A 16,247-nucleotide genomic window follows, 5' to 3' on the forward strand; every position below is an offset into this window, starting at 1 on the left:
GGTGGATCTCTCTGAGTTCAAGTTCAGCCTGGTCTACAGAGTGAGTTCCTGGACAGGCTCCAAAGCTACACAGAGACACCCTGTCTCAGAAAATAAAATAAAATAATAAAATAAAAGTGTATGCCACCTCAGGACAGCCAGGACCATCACACAGACAAACCCTGTCTCCTAAACCAAAAACAAACAAACAAAGTATATGCCACCATAGCAGACTCACCCTCACTTTCTCAAACCAGCTCTGTCCTGGGAGCCTTTCCCCCAAATCTCGACTTCCTGAGATGGCTGGTCCTGGGCAGCAACTCTGGTACCAAGTCTGTCTGCTTCAGCCCATCCCAGTGACACAGAGTACCCCATCACAACGCTTTGCCTTCTGTTCATTTTCCTACCTGGAGCAGGCAGGTCCCAAGCCCTCGCTCTGTCTGTACCCTCTGCCACACCTTCATCCCCCCTCCCATGTCTTCTAACTTTCCCTTGGCTTCACAGCACCCACTAGAGCCAAGATTTACTCCTATGGCCAGCCCTGGGCAGCCTGCGCCTGGGGAGGGCCAGCAGGAAGAGGAGACAGAGGGAGTCTCAGCAGGGCATCGTGCGGAAGTGCTGCAGCAGGCCCAGGAGCTCTTTCTGCTGTGTGACAAGGATGCTAAGGGCTTCATCACTAGGCGAGACTTACAGGTGAGCTACAGCTCCCAGAGGCTGCCAGGCCCAAGGCTGACCTTGGCTGCTCACCTTGGTCTTTCTTGCCTGGCTAGGGCCTACAGAGTGATCTGCCCCTTACGCCTGAGCAGTTGGAGGCTGTGTTTGAAAGTCTGGACCAGGCTCACACTGGCTTCCTCACAGCCCGGGAGTTCTGCCTAGGCCTGGGTGAGCAGGTCCCAGCCACCTGGAGACCTTACTGAGGTCCCTGTGAGACTCTACCCAGCCTGTGTCTTTCACAACTCCCCAAGCATTCCTGTCTACAGTCACCTTGTGAGCTGCACCACCCCCGGCTACTCTGCTGCGCATTATGGTCTGCCCTCCTCCAATCTCTTCTCTGCCAACCCAGGTGGGGCGGGGGGGAGCTGGCTGTCATTTCCCATTCCCAGGCCAATAGAACCAGAACAAGGAAGAAAAACAGGAAACTGGGCCTTGAGAGAGGGCAGGATGTGTTGTGTGTGACGGGGGAGTTGGGGAGGTCCTGGTGTTAACCCACAGTCCTGGTCATCTTTCCCCCCATGTCTGCAGGGAAGTTTGTGGGAGTAGAGTGGGCCCAAAGTGGGTCCTCCTTGAGGACGCCTGAGGAAACCTTTGAGTCAAGCACAGGGGGCTCTCTGGAAGAGGACGACGATGTTGAGACATTCTGCACTTCTTTAGAGAAGCTAGGAGTGGCCCGGGTTCTGGGCGAGTGAGTTGACGATGGGGCCCACTCCCTTTTCTCGCTTGTTCCTTCTCAGCATGTTCTGTCCACCTTGCCTGCCTCTCTGTTGCCACGGAACCCCTAGGCAGGGCTAGTTTATCTTTTGTTAGTTGTGGCTGTCTGGGAGAGTGGCCTGGCGTGATTTTCCTCAGGATTTGCATTTCAGGAGGCTATAGCCCTGCAGGGCAGGGCGCCACCACCTAGTAACCCACTGGCATAGCTCTCGTTACACAAGCCACCTTGCAGACTAGGCAGACATGAGGGCACACTCAATAGGGATGAGCCGTGCGCGGCCGAAGTGCTGCCAGTTCTGGGCCGCTGGGTTCTCCAGGGGGTTCACTGTCCGCAAAGGGGACACTCTCCCCCTGCACCTGCCAGCTCCAGTCTCCGTTCACGCCCTCTAGGCAATGGGCGGTGAGAACTCTCTGGGTCGGGCTGCAGCGCGAGCGACCCGAGCTCCTCGGCTCCCTGGAGGAAGTTCTGATGCGCGCGTCGGCCTGCCTGGAGGCGGCGGCCCGGGAGCGCGACGGTTTGGAGCAGGCGCTGCGGCGGTGAGGGCTGGCCTGGCGAGGTTTGTGTGGGGGGGGTGTCTCACGAGGGGACAGAGACGAAGCTGGCAAATGATCTGAGCATGCCTGTGATATTCCGGTTCCTCGAAGGCGGGAGAGTGAGCACGAGAGAGAGGTGCGCGGACTCTACGAAGAGCTGGAGCAGCAGCTGGGGGAGCAGCGACACCGCGGCCAGAGCCAGGTGGGCCCGCGTATGCCATGCCCAGCCTCGCTGGCTTCTCTGGCTCCGCCTTCCCCGAACTGGTTCCTCCTCGAAGGACTCACCTCCCGGGAGTCCAAGCTGCCCCAAGTCCGGGGAACCCTGCCTCCGCAAGTGCCCCGTCCCGCGCTCTCCACCCCTTCGCTTCCCACCCTTGCCTCTCTGCCTGCCTCCTCTGAGCCGGGTGCAGAGGCTCTAGTGCGGCTGTACATCCCAGAAACTAGCCCGGGAGGAACAGAGGGGCCACCTGGAATTGGAGCTGCAGACCCGCGAGCAGGAGCTGGAGCGCGCAGGCCTGCGGCAGCGGGAGGTACGCCCTAGTCAGTTCACGCCTGCATCCTTGCACAGACTCAACTTCTTTGGGGGTTCCTTGTGCCTCCGGGTCCTCGGCTAAGGAGCCTCAGGGGCAAAGGGTCAGTTTGGCATTGTGGGTGGGGGGAGCGTGGATCTCCAGCAGCCTTCCACCATTCCCCAGCTGGAACAGCAGCTTCAGGCTCGGACTGCGGAGCAGCTAGAGGCACAGGCCCAGCACACCCAGCTGCGTAGGGCTTATGAGGCCGTGCGGGCACAGCTGGATCAGGCGCAAGAGCAGCTCAGCCGACTGGAGGGCGAAGCGCAGGGTCGTCAGGAGCAAACCCAAAGGTGCCATGAGGTGCCTGTGGTGAGGGTAGAGGGTCCCTTCCCCCACCTCGCATCTGGATCACCACCTTCTACCCACAGAGATGTGGTTGCTGTCTCCAGGAACATGCAGAAGGAGAAACTCAGCCTCCTAAGGCAGCTGGAGCTGCTGAGGTGGGTCAGGCCTACCTAGGCTGTGTGGAGAAGTGGCTTCAAGTTCTCAGATATTCTTGCCTCCTACCCATCTTGCTGGAAGTCTTTATGTCTGCCCTAAAGCCTCTGGACTCAGGGGGACCAAACCCACGTTCCCCACCCGCGGCCTCCTCTAGGTCTTAACCCCCTCAGTCTCAAACTCTTCTTCTCTAGGGAGCTAAACCTGCGGCTTCGGGATGAGAGAGATGCCTGTGAGACTAAGCTGCTGGGCAGCAGTCATAGGAAGGCTCTAGCTATTGCCCACAAGCCTGGGCCCACCTACTGCTGCTGCTGCTGTGGCTGGGCTCGGCCCCCCAGAAGAGGTTCTGGCCATCTTCCTAGTGCACGATGACCAGCCCCAAAGGACTCACTGGGACTTTCTTATGACCAGCCGGTTATGTGTGGTGGTTGTCTGCTAAGTATGTGGCCAGAAGGCATCACCTGCCTGAAGGAGCTAACCTCTGAGTGGTCAAGGCCTTCCGTCTCCATCCTGTCTTCATCTCTGTTTAGAGGACCAATAAAGGCCACTGACCACTGTGTGCTTCTTGCCTTTTGTGTGTCTGGAAAGCACAGCACATTTGTGGTTCATGCTTGGCGTCCGTTGCACAAGGGAGACATGGAGAGATTCACAGGTTCATACTAACCTGCCATTCCCGTGGCTGTGGGTTCCTGTGTGCTTGTGTATGTTCTGTGAGTCTGGTCCCTTCCTCACCAAGGACTCAGGTTTCAGCAAGCGTCCACTCCCATGCCAGTCCTTATGTGGAAAGGGAGTCTTGCCCCTCACTTCCATGGTCAGCTACTCTGGTCCAGGCCCTTACTCCCTTATCCTCTGGCACCGTTCCTAGACAGGCCATATGCCCTCCTGACTTGGTACTTCTTGCAGGGCCCTCACGTGTCCGTGGTTTTCCCGGCACTCATCACCACACTGTACCTGGAGCTTCTCCTCTGGCATTTCCTCAGCCGCTAGAACCTGCAGTCTCAGAGTGGTTCCCTGGCTTTGATTGGAGGAGAATTTGGTCTTGGTCTCAGTTCTGGGCAATGGTGGTCTAGATGCCACCTTCTCCACCTCTCCACTCCCCATCCGGGTTCTGCCTCCAGCCTAGCTCCTCTGTCTCTGAATGAGTAGGGGGTCTTGGTGACCACCGGCGCCCTCAAGTCAACTTTCCGGCCGCACAGACGGGGCAGGTTCCAGGTCTCGCCGTGCTGTGAGGTCTCCCGCGCGCCGTTGCACCAAACCGGTTGGGACTTGCCCAACCCAGGCCGGCCGTAGGCGGGGCTGCGCCCGGGGCGGGGTGGCTCGCTGGGCGTGTCCTCGCAGGCCCCGGGCTGAGCATTCTGAGCACTCCTAGCGAACACTCCTACAGCCGCCGCCGGGGCTGATACTCCAAAGTGTGGTTGGTGAGTGCTCCACGGAGCCAGGTCGTAGGGTGTGGGGATCAGCGTCCCGAGTGCCTCGCGCACCGATGTCTCTAGTCCTCACCGCTGGCCTCGGGGACGCCCAGGAGGCAGCGCCGGTAGGAAGCGCTGCAGGCTCCTTTCCGGAAGATCGACGCCCGGGCGGGAGAGTAGAAGCGGAGGGGGAAGGGAGAGGGCCTCCAGGCTTCTTGGACAGGCCTGGCGGTCCCTTTCATGAAGAAACCCAGAGAGTCGAAATCTGAGCACCCGATTCATTGTCCCTGGACACCGGTTCCCTCCCCCTGAGACCGCAGATCCGCCCATTGGCATGGGGGGTGGGAGTGGGGAGACGGGGAGGGGCGGTAGTGACTTCATTTCGGTGACGCGGGGATTCCTCGCCTAGCCGCCTTCAGTCCCTCGGTGAGGCGGGTGCCAAGTGCCATGGAGGGCACAGAAGTCCAGGGGCTGAGTGTAGGGCGGTTGTGTCCAGGCCCAAGAGCTATTTCTGGCTGATCGCGTCTCCCACGCCGGCCCTTTCTCAGGAAATTAACATTCAGGCCGCTGACTGTGTCTTAGGTTGCTGGGTGTGTTCAGAAGTAGCACCCCAGAGATTCTGAGCTTTTAGAGACTTCCCCGGGGCATGTATTGTGGTCGGGCCTCTGTTTGTGTCATGCCCTTCCTTCAGTGAGACAGCGTGTATTTGGGTCCCATTTCCAAACGAAGGTCTGTAATTTCTCCCATCCCCAGTGGTAGACAGTTGATCCCCCGCCCCCTCCAGTCTGCAGTCGATGCTGTTTGGTGGGGGAGGGACAGTGGTGGATGGGTCTGGAGGGTGGAGCACCTGGAGAAGGCATTTGGTTCCTCCCTAGATCAGGCTGGCCAGCAATATCCTCTGCCCCACCCTGGTCCAGAAGAAAATAGTAGGCCTGACTGTTTTGCCTGCTTCCAGATCCGGTGGTGCTGGAACTCCTTCTGACCACTGCATCAGCCGCCAGAGGAGGAGTGGCACGATCCCACCTGCCAGGTGAAGGGCAGACCACTGACTTTTGACCTGTACCAGTTGTTCTTTCTGACTTACACAGGTGAGTGCTGACTGCTTGGGCAGAGCCTGCAGGTGGCAGGGGAAAAGTCCTGCATAGTGGCATAATGCCTGTCTAGAAACCTGGCCTGGGTTGTTCAGCTGAGGTCTGTCTGTACTGCATATGGTCCTCAGGGCAGACACTGTTATGTCTAGGGCAGGATGTGCCTAGGGGACCTTTTGGGGAATGGCACATCCACTTCTATGGAACTGAGGGCCCCCTCCTACTGTCTGGAGGGGAGCTGACTGTGCAGGCTCCACCTACCGGCACCTCTATTGTCCCTGCCCTGGCTGAGAGTAGAGAGGTTGCTCCTTGAGCCCTCAGTCTCGGTCTGCACTCTGCTTCTCTGCCTCATCTGGGGTATTAGTGCTAAGCAACCAGCCTGATGTGGGGCTCCGGGAATGCTGTGGGGGTGGCAGTCTACAGGAATGCATCCCGTCCTGTCGTGTCGTTCCGTGCCCCCCTGCCCTCCCCCCCCCCCGTTGCCAGCAGGAAGGAGTCACCAGATCTTTGAGGGTCTTCCATGACAATTCAGTATGGATGTCTGGCTGTGAGGAGGAGTGTTAGACCTGACCAGTTGTCCAGGAAAGTGACTCATACGTTTCCTAGGAAGGCTCCTCTCAAGGCAGATTGTTGGCTGAGCTCCCAACTCTGGAAGTATCTGGGGGATGGCTGCATCCCCTCCTGTCCCATTGGTTTGGAGCTTTCTCTTCCTAATTGGAGGCCTGGTGCTTCTAGCCGTCTGACCTCCACATTTCTGCAGGCCCAGCATGGGTGAATTCAACGAGAAGAAGGCGACATGCGGCACGGTCTGCCTCAAGTATCTGCTGTTCACCTACAACTGCTGCTTCTGGGTGAGATGCACTGTATTCTCCCTGCATCCCTGTTCTTCCTCCTCCTGGAGTCCTGGCCTAGGGCCTTGGTCCCAGCTGCCAGACCCAGGCCAAATGTGGTGACCCGTACACATTTCCTACAGCTGGCCGGCCTGGCTGTCATGGCAGTGGGCGTTTGGACACTGGCCCTCAAGAGCGACTACATTAGTCTGCTGGCTTCAAACACCTATCTAGCCACAGCCTACATCTTAGTGGTGGCCGGTGTTGTTGTCATGGTTACTGGAGTCCTGGGCTGCTGTGCCACTTTCAAGGAGCGACGGAACCTGTTACGCTTGGTCAGCAGGGCCTGGTGGCACATGCTGGGAGTGGTGGGACTGGGGATGTCTGGCATGGGTTTCGCAGGGGCCCATGGTACTGGTTCTAGGACTTGATTCTGGTTAAGTATGTTACTGCAGGCTGTCCCCGTTGAACTCACTGGGGCATCCCCTAGCTGGACCAGCTGAGGGCATACACCAGGTCCAGAGAAGTATCAGAATCCAGGTGGCCCCAGCCTGTAGCTAATTGGATTCCTCCTGCTTGGTCTCTTGGGTTGGGACTTGCTTTGTGGTGCTCTGGCACTATGGAACCCCAATTTACTGGGTCCCTGCTTCCTAGTACTTCATCTTGCTCCTCATCATCTTCCTGCTGGAGATCATTGCTGGCATCCTGGCCTATGTCTATTACCAGCAGGTAAGGGCCTGCACTGGCCATAGGGTATATGGAAAACAGGTGTGCACACGGGCAGGCGGGTCCCAAGGCTGACTTAGCACTTATGGGGAGGCAGGTAGGCATAGGGTGTAGAGGGTCACTCATTCCAGGCTGGCCTTGCGCTTGCCCGCCTGGTGACTCCTCTAGTTCTGTCAGTCCCGCTGGGGGCGGGGGGGAGGAGGTCCTGACTTCACCTTTGATCCTACCCACAGCTGAACACAGAGCTCAAGGAGAATCTGAAGGACACCATGATCAAGAAATACCAACAGCCAGGCCACGAGGGTGTGACCAGTGCTGTAGACAAGCTGCAGCAGGAGGTGGGTCTCCAGTTTCCCAGCATGGTGCCATGTTGTGGCAGGATGCAGGGCTCAGCAACATGTCCCTTGCAGTTCCACTGTTGTGGCAGCAACAATTCTGAAGACTGGCAAAACAGTGAGTGGAGCCACTCTGGGAAGGCGGAAGGCCGTGCGGTTCCTGATAGCTGCTGTAAGACTATGGTACCCAAATGTGGTAAGCGGGACCACGCCTCCAACATCTATAAAGTAGAGGTAGGTGGGCGCTCAGCAAGGGGCTAGACTGACGTGGGTGGCTGGTCTGGCTACATCTTAGGGTAGCCTGGCCCAAAGGGCTGTATGTGGGGCCAGCAAGGTCCACTACCGCTCTCTTCCCCGCTAGGGTGGCTGTATCAGTAAGCTGGAGACCTTTATCCAGGAGCACCTGCGTGTCATCGGGGCTGTGGGCATCGGCATTGCCTGTGTGCAGGTGAGGAAACACAGGGGTGAAGAGGTGGGAACGCTGGGGTGGCTGGTGGTCCGCAGCTCTGTTCACACCAGCCTGGCCCTCTGCAGGTCTTCGGCATGCTCTTCACCTGCTGCTTGTACAGAAGCCTCAAGCTGGAGCACTACTGACCATGGTGCCAGGCAGGCTGCCAGCCTCGCACTATGAAGCTGGAGCACTACTGACCACGGTGCCAGGCAGGCTGCCAGCCTTGCACTATGTCCTACCCCACTACAAAGTACTACTGAGTTAGACCACTGACCGCCAGAGAGGTAGCTGTCCTCATGCAATCACTGTGGCCCCTGGTGACCCCACCTCAGGGGTGGCTTCAAGTGCCTTTCACTGCATACCAAAGTCCCAAGGCTTGAGGCTGTGTACTTGCCCCAGTGTAAGAGGGGCAGGTATGCCAGTGTTGGGCTAGGCCTCGCTGGTAGAATAGGTTTTAGATTATTTGACAAAAGTGCCTCTTGCCCACAGGCTACTTTCCTGCAGGTAGCTGTGATTTATAGTAAGTTTGGGGAGAACTTGGGTATACCACCTGCATGGTGGGTAGAAGCGGATGGGAAGGGGCCTTTCTGGGTGAGCTAAGTACCTTTCATGTCTGCCGTTGGGAACCCTCAGATCTGCTTACCCTAAACCAATGGGGCAAGTTGAAGGGAACTCCATCCAACCCCACTGTATTTGCCCTGTCCTCTCCACCCAGGCCTCTCTTGCTCCTAACAGCTTGGCCCTGGCTTTTCCCCACTTCTGAGAACATCATGCAAATGCCCCATGTTCCTGTACACTGTCTCCTTTTGGAACATCTCTGCACGGGGCATGGCTGTTTTTCATCCACTGCTGTATCCCACATGCCCACACATGCTCCTGCTATGTAACAGGTGCTCAATAAAATGTATAACAGTCGAGTCAGCTTGCTGACAGGACGAGACAAGGATGGGGCAGCCCAGTGGCAGGGGTGGTTAGGCTAACCTCTGCTAGCTGGAGACACCAGCTCACTGTGGCCTGGACTGAGCCAGGTAAAGGACTGCCCATACACAACAGCATGGGAATGTACTTTTTTTTTTTTTTTTTTGGTTTTTTCAAGACAGGGTTTCTCTGTGGTTTTGGAGCCTGTCCTGGAACTAGCTCTTGTAGACCAGGCTGGCCTCGAACTCCCAGAGATCCACCTGCCTCTGCCTCCCGAGTGCTGGGATTAAAGGCGTGCACCACCACCGCCCGGCCTGGAATGTACTCTTAAGAGCTGAATCCTGTGCTGTTCTGTGCCAGCCAGAGAAGCTGGAGACCAGCCCAAGGCAAAACTTTTTTCCTCTTTAAAAATTAGTGTGTATGTGCGTGTATGCCCTACCCACCTAATTCCGGCGCTCAAGAGAGTTGCTGTGAGTTTCAGACCAGTCAAGGCTACATAGTGAGACCCTACCTCAAACAAAACCCAAAACAACAAAATTTCAGAGGGATCAATGTGCTAAAAAGAACCCTGGGACATTTAATGCAACTACCTAGGTGCCAGAGCCTTGGACAGCCTTTGGGAGGTTTCTTAGGGCTGGGTACTTTTCCACTCCTGTGGGGATTGGGTTAAAGGGCAAGACACGCCTAGCTGCTGGGTCTGGGAAGATTTTGGGAACAAGATCCTCAGAGTAGCAGATGGGCTCACAGCTAATGTTTTTTTTAGATCCAAGAAACTTGGTTCTTTGGATTCTAGAAGACAGGACATAAGTCTGTGGCCTTGGGAGTACTTAGAAGTTGGAAATGGCTCAGATTAACAGTACTGGCTACGCTTCTAGAATATCCAGGTTTGGTAGTACGATTAGTGGCACATGCCTTTAATCCCAACACTGAGGAGGCAGAGGCAGCCTGATTTACATACTGAGTTCCAGGACAGTCAGGGCTACACACAGAAACACTGTCTCAAATACCAAAAACAAAAAAGAATTCAGAACAGCTCACACGTCTGTAACTTGAGGCCTCTGTGGGTACACAAGTGGTACAAAGACAAACAGACAAAACACCAAATAAAAAGAATCCCCATAGCACGGTGGTAGAACATATGGGCAGGCCTCTAAGCACTCATTATCCCAGGCATGGGCCCTGCCTTGTGGATGGTGTGTCCATATCTCCCTGCCCACCCTGAACACTGGAAGGAAAAGGAGAGGCCCTAGAGGCTACCTAGAGGATCAAAAGGTCAAGGCCTAGTCTTTGTTTTGACATCCTGGTAGTGGTCTGGGACCAGAGAAACAAACAAGGGATTCCCCACAAGACTGGACTCCCAAGTCAGGAGAGGGGAAGGAGACCAGTCCAGGTAACCTCAAAGACAGCACAGACATGATGTTGACAGTCTTACAAGTTAGACAGACCTGCTGGTGGGTCTGCAAAGATCTTTATTGACCCCTTCCTTCGAGGGCGAGGGGGTCTAGCCACAGGGCCACGGCCAGGCACCTCAGTTTGAATTCAGCATCACAGACTGCCCACGGCCAGGAGAGGAGGAGGGTGAGCTCCGGCAGTCACTTCTCTAGCGGAGCGTAGTTTAGCAGTTTTTCAATCAGGTCCACGTGTGCTAGCAGCATGCGGCGGCAACAGTAGCGCTTCAGGCCCAGAGCGTCCAGGGCATCCCTGTAAGGAGCGAGGAGTGAGGCTGGATGCGGTCCCTACAGCCCACATAGGTCTGTGGCCACCTCCAACTTGCCTCTGTGCACTGCTGTGGACAGGGGTTACCAGACACATCTACATAAATGGGGACCAAACCCTGACAGCAGACCACAGGGAGAGGGCCTAGGCATTTCTGAAATAAGCACCCGGATGCTTAGGGGAGGCTGGTGAGTCCCTCTGCTTACATAAAAGTACACTTGATTCCCCAGGTCACACCTATCCCATATATATGCCCACAGGCCTTCTGCCCATACTTGCTTCTCAAGTTTCATTTTACGTGTCATGGGTGTTTTGCCATGTATACCTGGTGCCTGCCGAAACCCAAAGGAGTTATAGACATTTGTGAGCCACCACGAGGATTCTAGGAATTGAATTTGGGTCCTCAAGAACAGATAGTGCTCTTATCAGCGGAGCCATCTCTCTAGCCCCCTACTTCTGCTTCTGGCTCTTTTATCCCGGGCTGGGGTAGCTTTATGGGCTTCTAAAATTATTTGGGGGAATCTTAGGAGGCTAAGACCCCCTTGTCATGGAGCTGAATTCCAGGCCCCACAGGTGGACACTGAGCGAACAATGTGACTGGCTGTTGTCTCCCTCCTTGGCCTGTACCCCACATCCAGGAGAGTTCGCAAACCAGCTAGGTTCAATTTCTCTGGCACCCAGTCAGCTCGAGAAGTTCCTGCCCAGGTAAAGAGGGTCTCAGCTACTCACCCACAATGCTCATTATTGCTGCCCATTCAGCCCCACTGACTTATGGCTTGTGAGAGGGAACCCCTTGGTGTTGCCGTGGTGGCCAGAGGTCTGACTACTACGGGAAACAGTCATGGTAGTGACTGCAGGGGGAAGGGACAGCATGAGCAGATGCCCACAAGGCTGGAATACCAGAGTTTGTCTTGCATTTTAAAAAATTACATTATTCCTGTCTCGAAAAACCAAAAAAAAATTACATTATTATTATTATTTTGGTTTTTCTTTTTTTTAAAGATTTATTTATTATGTATACAACATTCTGCCTCTACATATGCCCACCCGCCAGAGGAGGGCGCTAGATCTCATTACAGATGGTGTGAACCACCATGTGGTTGCTGGGAATGCTCTTAACCACTGAGCCATCTCTCCAGCCCCCTATTTTGGTTTTTCGAGACAAGGTTTCTCTGTGTTAACAGAATTCACTCTGTAGACCAGGCTGACCTCGAACTCCCAGATCTGCCTGCCACTGCCTCCCGGGTGCTGGGATTAAAGGCGTGTGCCACCACCGACTGGCTTTGTCCTGCATTTTAAAGGGTCCACGGGGTTCTAAGTACGAAGAAGCAGGCCTGAAAGCAGACAGGTCGGGGAGTAGGTGGACAGGGAAGAGGCCTGAGTGCTCTGTTGTGGATAAAGAGGTGCCTGTCACCCATGGGAAGGATGCTCAGAAGTTTCCAGGACAGCAGTTTGAATCCACCTTTCCAACTTCAGAGAGGCTGGGTGCACGCCTTTAATCCCAGGAAACAGGAGGATCTCTGGAAGTTCAAGACCAGCCTGATTTACATACAGTGTTCCAGGCCAGCCAGGGCTACACAGTGAGACCCTGTCTCGAGAAAAACTAAAGGGAGACTCATTCTTCCGGGAATACATCACAGGACTGGGCTGGAGGATAACCAGGGTTTGAAATTCCCAACGCAGAGTTCCCTACTCTCGCTGCCGCAGATCCTCCTCCTCATCCGACCCCTCAATCCCTGGCTTGCTTCTGCAGACTGGATTCCAGTCAATTCTCTACTCCAAAGTTTCATCTATCCCCGGCCCAGGATATCTTAGTCTTATCTCCGGGTCCGCCGCAGAACTCTCACCCCGACCTCCCCCGCAGGCCCGCCGCCTCACCCCTCGGTGTACTCGGCCTGCAACAGACCCAGGTAGGCTTCCCATTTGTTGCCGACGATCTTCCCGCAGGTGAAGCAGCGCACCGGGATGATCATGGCGGCGTCTGGCGCGCAGGCTGCCGGCAGCGGTATTTCAAGTCCCGCCCAGGCGCGTCCACAGCGCGGGGCCCTTTGCCCCCGAGCTCCGCCCCGCGCGATCCTGAGCCCCGCCCCGCATCTCCCCGAACCCTGCCGCGGCCCCGCCCCCGTTCCCGCGATGACCCTGCGGCGGCAGCGTTCTCTGCTTGCGCCCACCCGGGGCTCCTAAAGCCTGCGTGCCCGCGGCAACATCCCGGGAGCCCCCTCCCGCCGTGGTGGTACATCCCGGCTCTACGGTGTCCGAGCGAGGCCGAAAGGACCGCGGCCCCGGTGGTTCGCGTTTCTCGTGTCTGCTTGACTGACAGCTGCTTCGCGGAGCGGGGGCGCGCGCAGGTACGGCGGGTCCGCGGGCTGGGCTCCCGTCGGCCTGATCGCATCCAGACTCGAGCTAAGAAGTGGCAACAAGTGGTGGTGGCTCGGCTAGGACGCGGACTGCTGAGAGTGCACGGCCAAGGCGGTCTTCCCGCCTCCTGGCCCTAACTCCGAGGGGTCTCGGTCTGGAGCCCTTACCCGAGGTGCCCAGCCAGAGTCCGAGCCGTGGAGCTTGGGGCCTCCCCTCCCTTCCGCCGCTACAGAACCGTCGGCCGTACGGTGCCCCGGGTTCCGACGGTGTCCTCTCGCGCTCAGCAGTCCACTTCTTCCCTGAGAAGGGAATAGAAAAGGCTTTTCCTGCGGAGAGGATCAGGGTGGTGGTCCGGGAAGGCGTCGGGTAGGAGGCACCCTATGAGCAGGCTTTCTAACTTCTTTCTCCCGGGAAACTTGGCTCGGACGTGGAGGTTGCCCGGGGGACCGCTAGGGGCCACAGGTCTGCCTCACCTGGAGTTGACCGAAGTAAGGACTTAAGGGAATGGACGCAGTGAGAAGCTGGAAAGGTCCGTGGAGCTTGGGAAGTTTGGGGTCTCGTTAGAGTGACACCTCTAGTTCCCCTGAGGGAACAAAAGCTGTGCTCTCCTTCATTGCAGGGGAGGTCAAGAAGGGTCTCCTGGGTCTTGAGTGTAGCTGGTCAGAGCCACTGCCCAACTTGGTGGCTATGCTTCCACTGTCACCCTGGACAGTCCCTCTAGCAACGTTTGACATCCCCCATGAAGCCACGTGCAGAGCCACGAGCTAGGCGACTTCCCGGTCCGGTCCAGTCCCCTCCCCCAACATCCTGCCCTGGCCAGAGGGGCAGTGGGGGCCTGTGAGTCACGGGGATCAGGATCAGAACTGAAGACTGCCCGTGGCCAGAGGTGAGGGTGGCAAGGGAGTGGGTTAGGAGATGGTCTGTAGGGTGGGCCCTAAGGATGGGGTGGAGGCCAAAGACTTCTTGAAGGAGGGGCCCAGTTCGGTCCTGCCCCTGGAAGACTTGTTTACTTAGGGAGAGTTGGAGAGGGAAGCCTGTGCCAAGCTGACATTCCTAGAATTCCTCGTGTGTGTGTGTGTGTGTGTGTGTGTGTGTGTGTGTGTGTGTAAAGCCCACTAGCTTTCAGTGCCTGTTGTGGGTGGTGGCATTCTCTCCTTCCCTAGTTCCTGCTCCAGCGCCCTGGATTCCCAGAAATGACCCAGGCTAGAGAACTCCAGGCTGTTGCTTTATCTGCCCAGCCTTTTGCTTATTACCCCTGAGGGGTGTGTGTGTGTGTGGGGGGGTGACAGTAAGGGGTAGGAGGTGCTGTGGGTCGCGTCTCTCCAGAGCCCTGGCCAGGATCCTAGGCTCAGCTTCTACCGCTACCTTTTCCTGAGCGTTGTGGAGTTCCCATCTGATACTGTACTGGGAGACAGATGGGGGTCACTTGTACCTACCAGCTGGGCTAGCGTTCACTAATACAAACCGCCTGACTGGTCTTTGGACTGGCAATAGCTGCGTGAGAATGGGTGCCTGCTTCTGTAGCGGGAGAGGGCACATCGAGCGAGATGTGCTCGCTCACACGCAGTTTCTAACCCATCTGCCACAGTTCCTGCCAGAGGAGGGGTCACTTCAGGGCAGGGGACAAGGAGGAAACCCATGATTGAAGTTTTGGCTGCCCAGCCCCTCCCACCCTGGGTGTTGCCCTGCAAATGGCCAGCCAAAAGAGGGTGCCGTACTGTGTGGTCTGGCTTCCAGCTGCCTTTACTGCCTGGACCTAGATCACAACCTCAGTTTCTCCATTTGTGAAGTTCTGGTGGGACCAGATGCACACGAGGAGGGTCTCAGTTCCTCCACTTAAGGCTGACCATGAACGGGGGGAAGTGGGCAGAAGGGACTTCTCCTCAGGAACTAGTGTCTTCTGGCTTGCTCTTGTCCGTCACCCTTAGGGTATGGTGTGTGAGCACACACCCTCTTACACCTCACTCCCAGGCCATAGCTGCGGCACACACACTAAATGTGTCCTCTACAAGCTGTCTACATAGCTCTCGGAGCCTGTGGCTTGACACTGAAGTGACCAACCTAAGATTCTTTTGGGCTGTCGAGGCTGGGGTACTTGGGACCCACACCTGAGCCGTCTCAATGCTTGGTGGTCCCTAGCATTTGGGGGCAGGTATGCTTTGTCGCATCATAAGCATCCTCTGGGTTTCAATTAGGTCCCTTCTATTTCCACTGCCACAGGAGCTCTAACAGAGAAATACCTGAGGGGGTAGGGCAGAAAGTTCAGGAACGGTGCTGTTTGTGGTGGCCAGAGAGCCCAGGGAGGAAGACTGAATCCTTTTGCTGGCTGCACCAGAGAGATCTGCACCCCCAGCCCTGCCTCTGCCCCTGAAGAGGTGGGAGGCTCGAGGTGTCCAGGAGCTCTTGTTAGGCTGTGTGTGGCCCTCAGTCCTTGCTTCTTGGTGGGAGTTGTCAGCCTGCTGGACCAGGAATTCTTGGTGCTCCTGCCCAGGGTGGGGGTCTAGGGCAGGCACGGAGGCCCTGCAGGGGCTGAAGCCACAGCAGGAAGGCAGACACCACAGCCTGTTTGGATTGGCACAACTCTTCCTGCCTCCTCAAAGAAGCTGTAGAGCCTCTCAGCCTAGGGCAGGGAAGGGAGTGGGGGGTGGCGGGGGGGCGAGCACGCCGCTCTGCTCTCCCTCCTGAGCTAGCTGGGCTTGGAGGGGTTGGTTACTTGGGGGCCTAACAAGCTGCTGAGCCACTTCATGCCTCTACCCTCCTGAGAGGTCAAAGGTGGTTTGCTTTGCTTGCTGGCAACTACTGGCCCCAGGCAGCCATGGTCAAACTTTGTCCAGAATTTGGGCAGGTCTCTTTCTGAGTGGGAACCTGGTCTGGTTATGTGGGTGTCCGTGGTTTCCTTGGCCTATCCCAGGCTTCCCATCTGCACCCACTCATGACTGAGAATGGCCTTAGCTGGGAGCCTTGCTGGCAGGTGGCCCCTATGTCCAGATCACTGTGGTTGGGCATTGGGCCAGGGTGTTGAGAAAGGCACCCCCTCCTGGTTCAGATGGGGTGGCCTTGCTTTGGCCCTTCTGCTGTTATTGATCAGCCTGCACACCACGCCCTGGGAATTTTATACTTGGCAGTAGAAATGGACCTCATGTGACTGTCCTGAAGTCTGCTAGACTTCATGAACCCTGCTCATGTGGGTTTTATAGACAGGGCCTTCTAAATAGGAGAGTGGCACATGGTTCAGAGGACAGTGTGCAAATGCTGGGCTCAGTGCAGAAACCAAAATGGCTCTCCTTTGTCCCGAGAACTTTTGGCACCTCTTGGGGAGCCCTTCTTATCCCCTTTGGCTGTGCTAGTTACTTTCTTCTCTCTCTTCCTCTTTCTTCTCTTTTGGTTTCTCGAGACAGCGTTTCTCTATGTAGCCCTGGTTGTCCTGGAACTCATTCTATAGACTATACTGGCCTCAAACTCACA

At 56.4% G+C, this 16,247-nt stretch overlaps 4 protein-coding genes across 8 annotated transcripts in view; 3 read left to right on the forward strand and 1 right to left on the reverse strand.

Annotated features, from left to right (window-relative positions):
* The first annotated feature begins 201 nt into the window (after nt 1-201).
* On the forward strand, nt 202-4,238 carry Cracr2b (calcium release activated channel regulator 2B). 2 transcript variants are annotated; one of them, XM_005351525.2, is made up of 9 exons: nt 202-672; nt 750-861; nt 1,222-1,381; nt 1,798-1,944; nt 2,053-2,143; nt 2,379-2,471; nt 2,637-2,803; nt 2,882-2,953; nt 3,146-4,238. In XM_005351525.2, the coding sequence occupies exons 1-9, from the start codon at nt 454-456 to the stop codon at nt 3,321-3,323; spliced, it is 1,239 nt and encodes a 412-aa protein (XP_005351582.2). In that variant the 5' UTR covers nt 202-453; the 3' UTR covers nt 3,324-4,238. The 2 variants fall into 2 exon arrangements, with proteins under 2 accessions (XP_005351582.2, XP_026637350.1); XM_026781549.1 differs by lacking the exon at nt 2,637-2,803 and having other exon boundaries at nt 2,882-3,228.
* Nucleotides 4,239-5,344: 1,106 nt separating this feature from the next.
* On the forward strand, nt 5,345-8,705 carry Cd151 (CD151 molecule (Raph blood group)). The gene is made up of 8 exons (XM_026781550.1): nt 5,345-5,448; nt 6,209-6,299; nt 6,422-6,613; nt 6,933-7,007; nt 7,238-7,342; nt 7,415-7,573; nt 7,701-7,787; nt 7,874-8,705. Exons 2-8 carry the CDS (start codon nt 6,216-6,218, stop codon nt 7,931-7,933), a joined length of 762 nt encoding a protein of 253 aa, XP_026637351.1. The 5' UTR covers nt 5,345-5,448; nt 6,209-6,215; the 3' UTR covers nt 7,934-8,705.
* Nucleotides 8,706-10,132: 1,427 nt separating this feature from the next.
* Nucleotides 10,133-12,482, reverse strand: Polr2l (RNA polymerase II subunit L). Its single transcript, XM_005351528.2, has 2 exons — nt 12,303-12,482; nt 10,133-10,409 (listed from the first exon to the last, which is right to left on the reverse strand). Exons 1-2 carry the CDS (start codon nt 12,395-12,397, stop codon nt 10,301-10,303), a joined length of 204 nt encoding a protein of 67 aa, XP_005351585.1. The 5' UTR covers nt 12,398-12,482; the 3' UTR covers nt 10,133-10,300.
* Nucleotides 12,483-12,545: 63 nt separating this feature from the next.
* Nucleotides 12,546-16,247, forward strand: part of Tspan4 (tetraspanin 4) — a 20,173-nt gene continuing 16,471 nt past the window's right edge. For 2 of the 4 annotated variants that reach the window (XM_005351530.2, XM_013347965.2), the window contains exon 1: nt 12,546-12,772. The gene's annotated coding sequence lies outside the window, so the exon portion shown is untranslated. Of the gene's footprint in view, nt 12,773-13,202; nt 13,271-13,558; nt 13,669-16,247 lie in introns of those variants that run through there. The other 2 variants (XM_026781125.1, XM_005351531.2) reach the window with 2 other exon arrangements.

Source organism: Microtus ochrogaster, chromosome 8, assembly GCF_000317375.1.
Source record: "Microtus ochrogaster isolate Prairie Vole_2 chromosome 8, MicOch1.0, whole genome shotgun sequence".
Lineage (NCBI taxonomy): Eukaryota > Metazoa > Chordata > Mammalia > Rodentia > Cricetidae > Microtus > Microtus ochrogaster.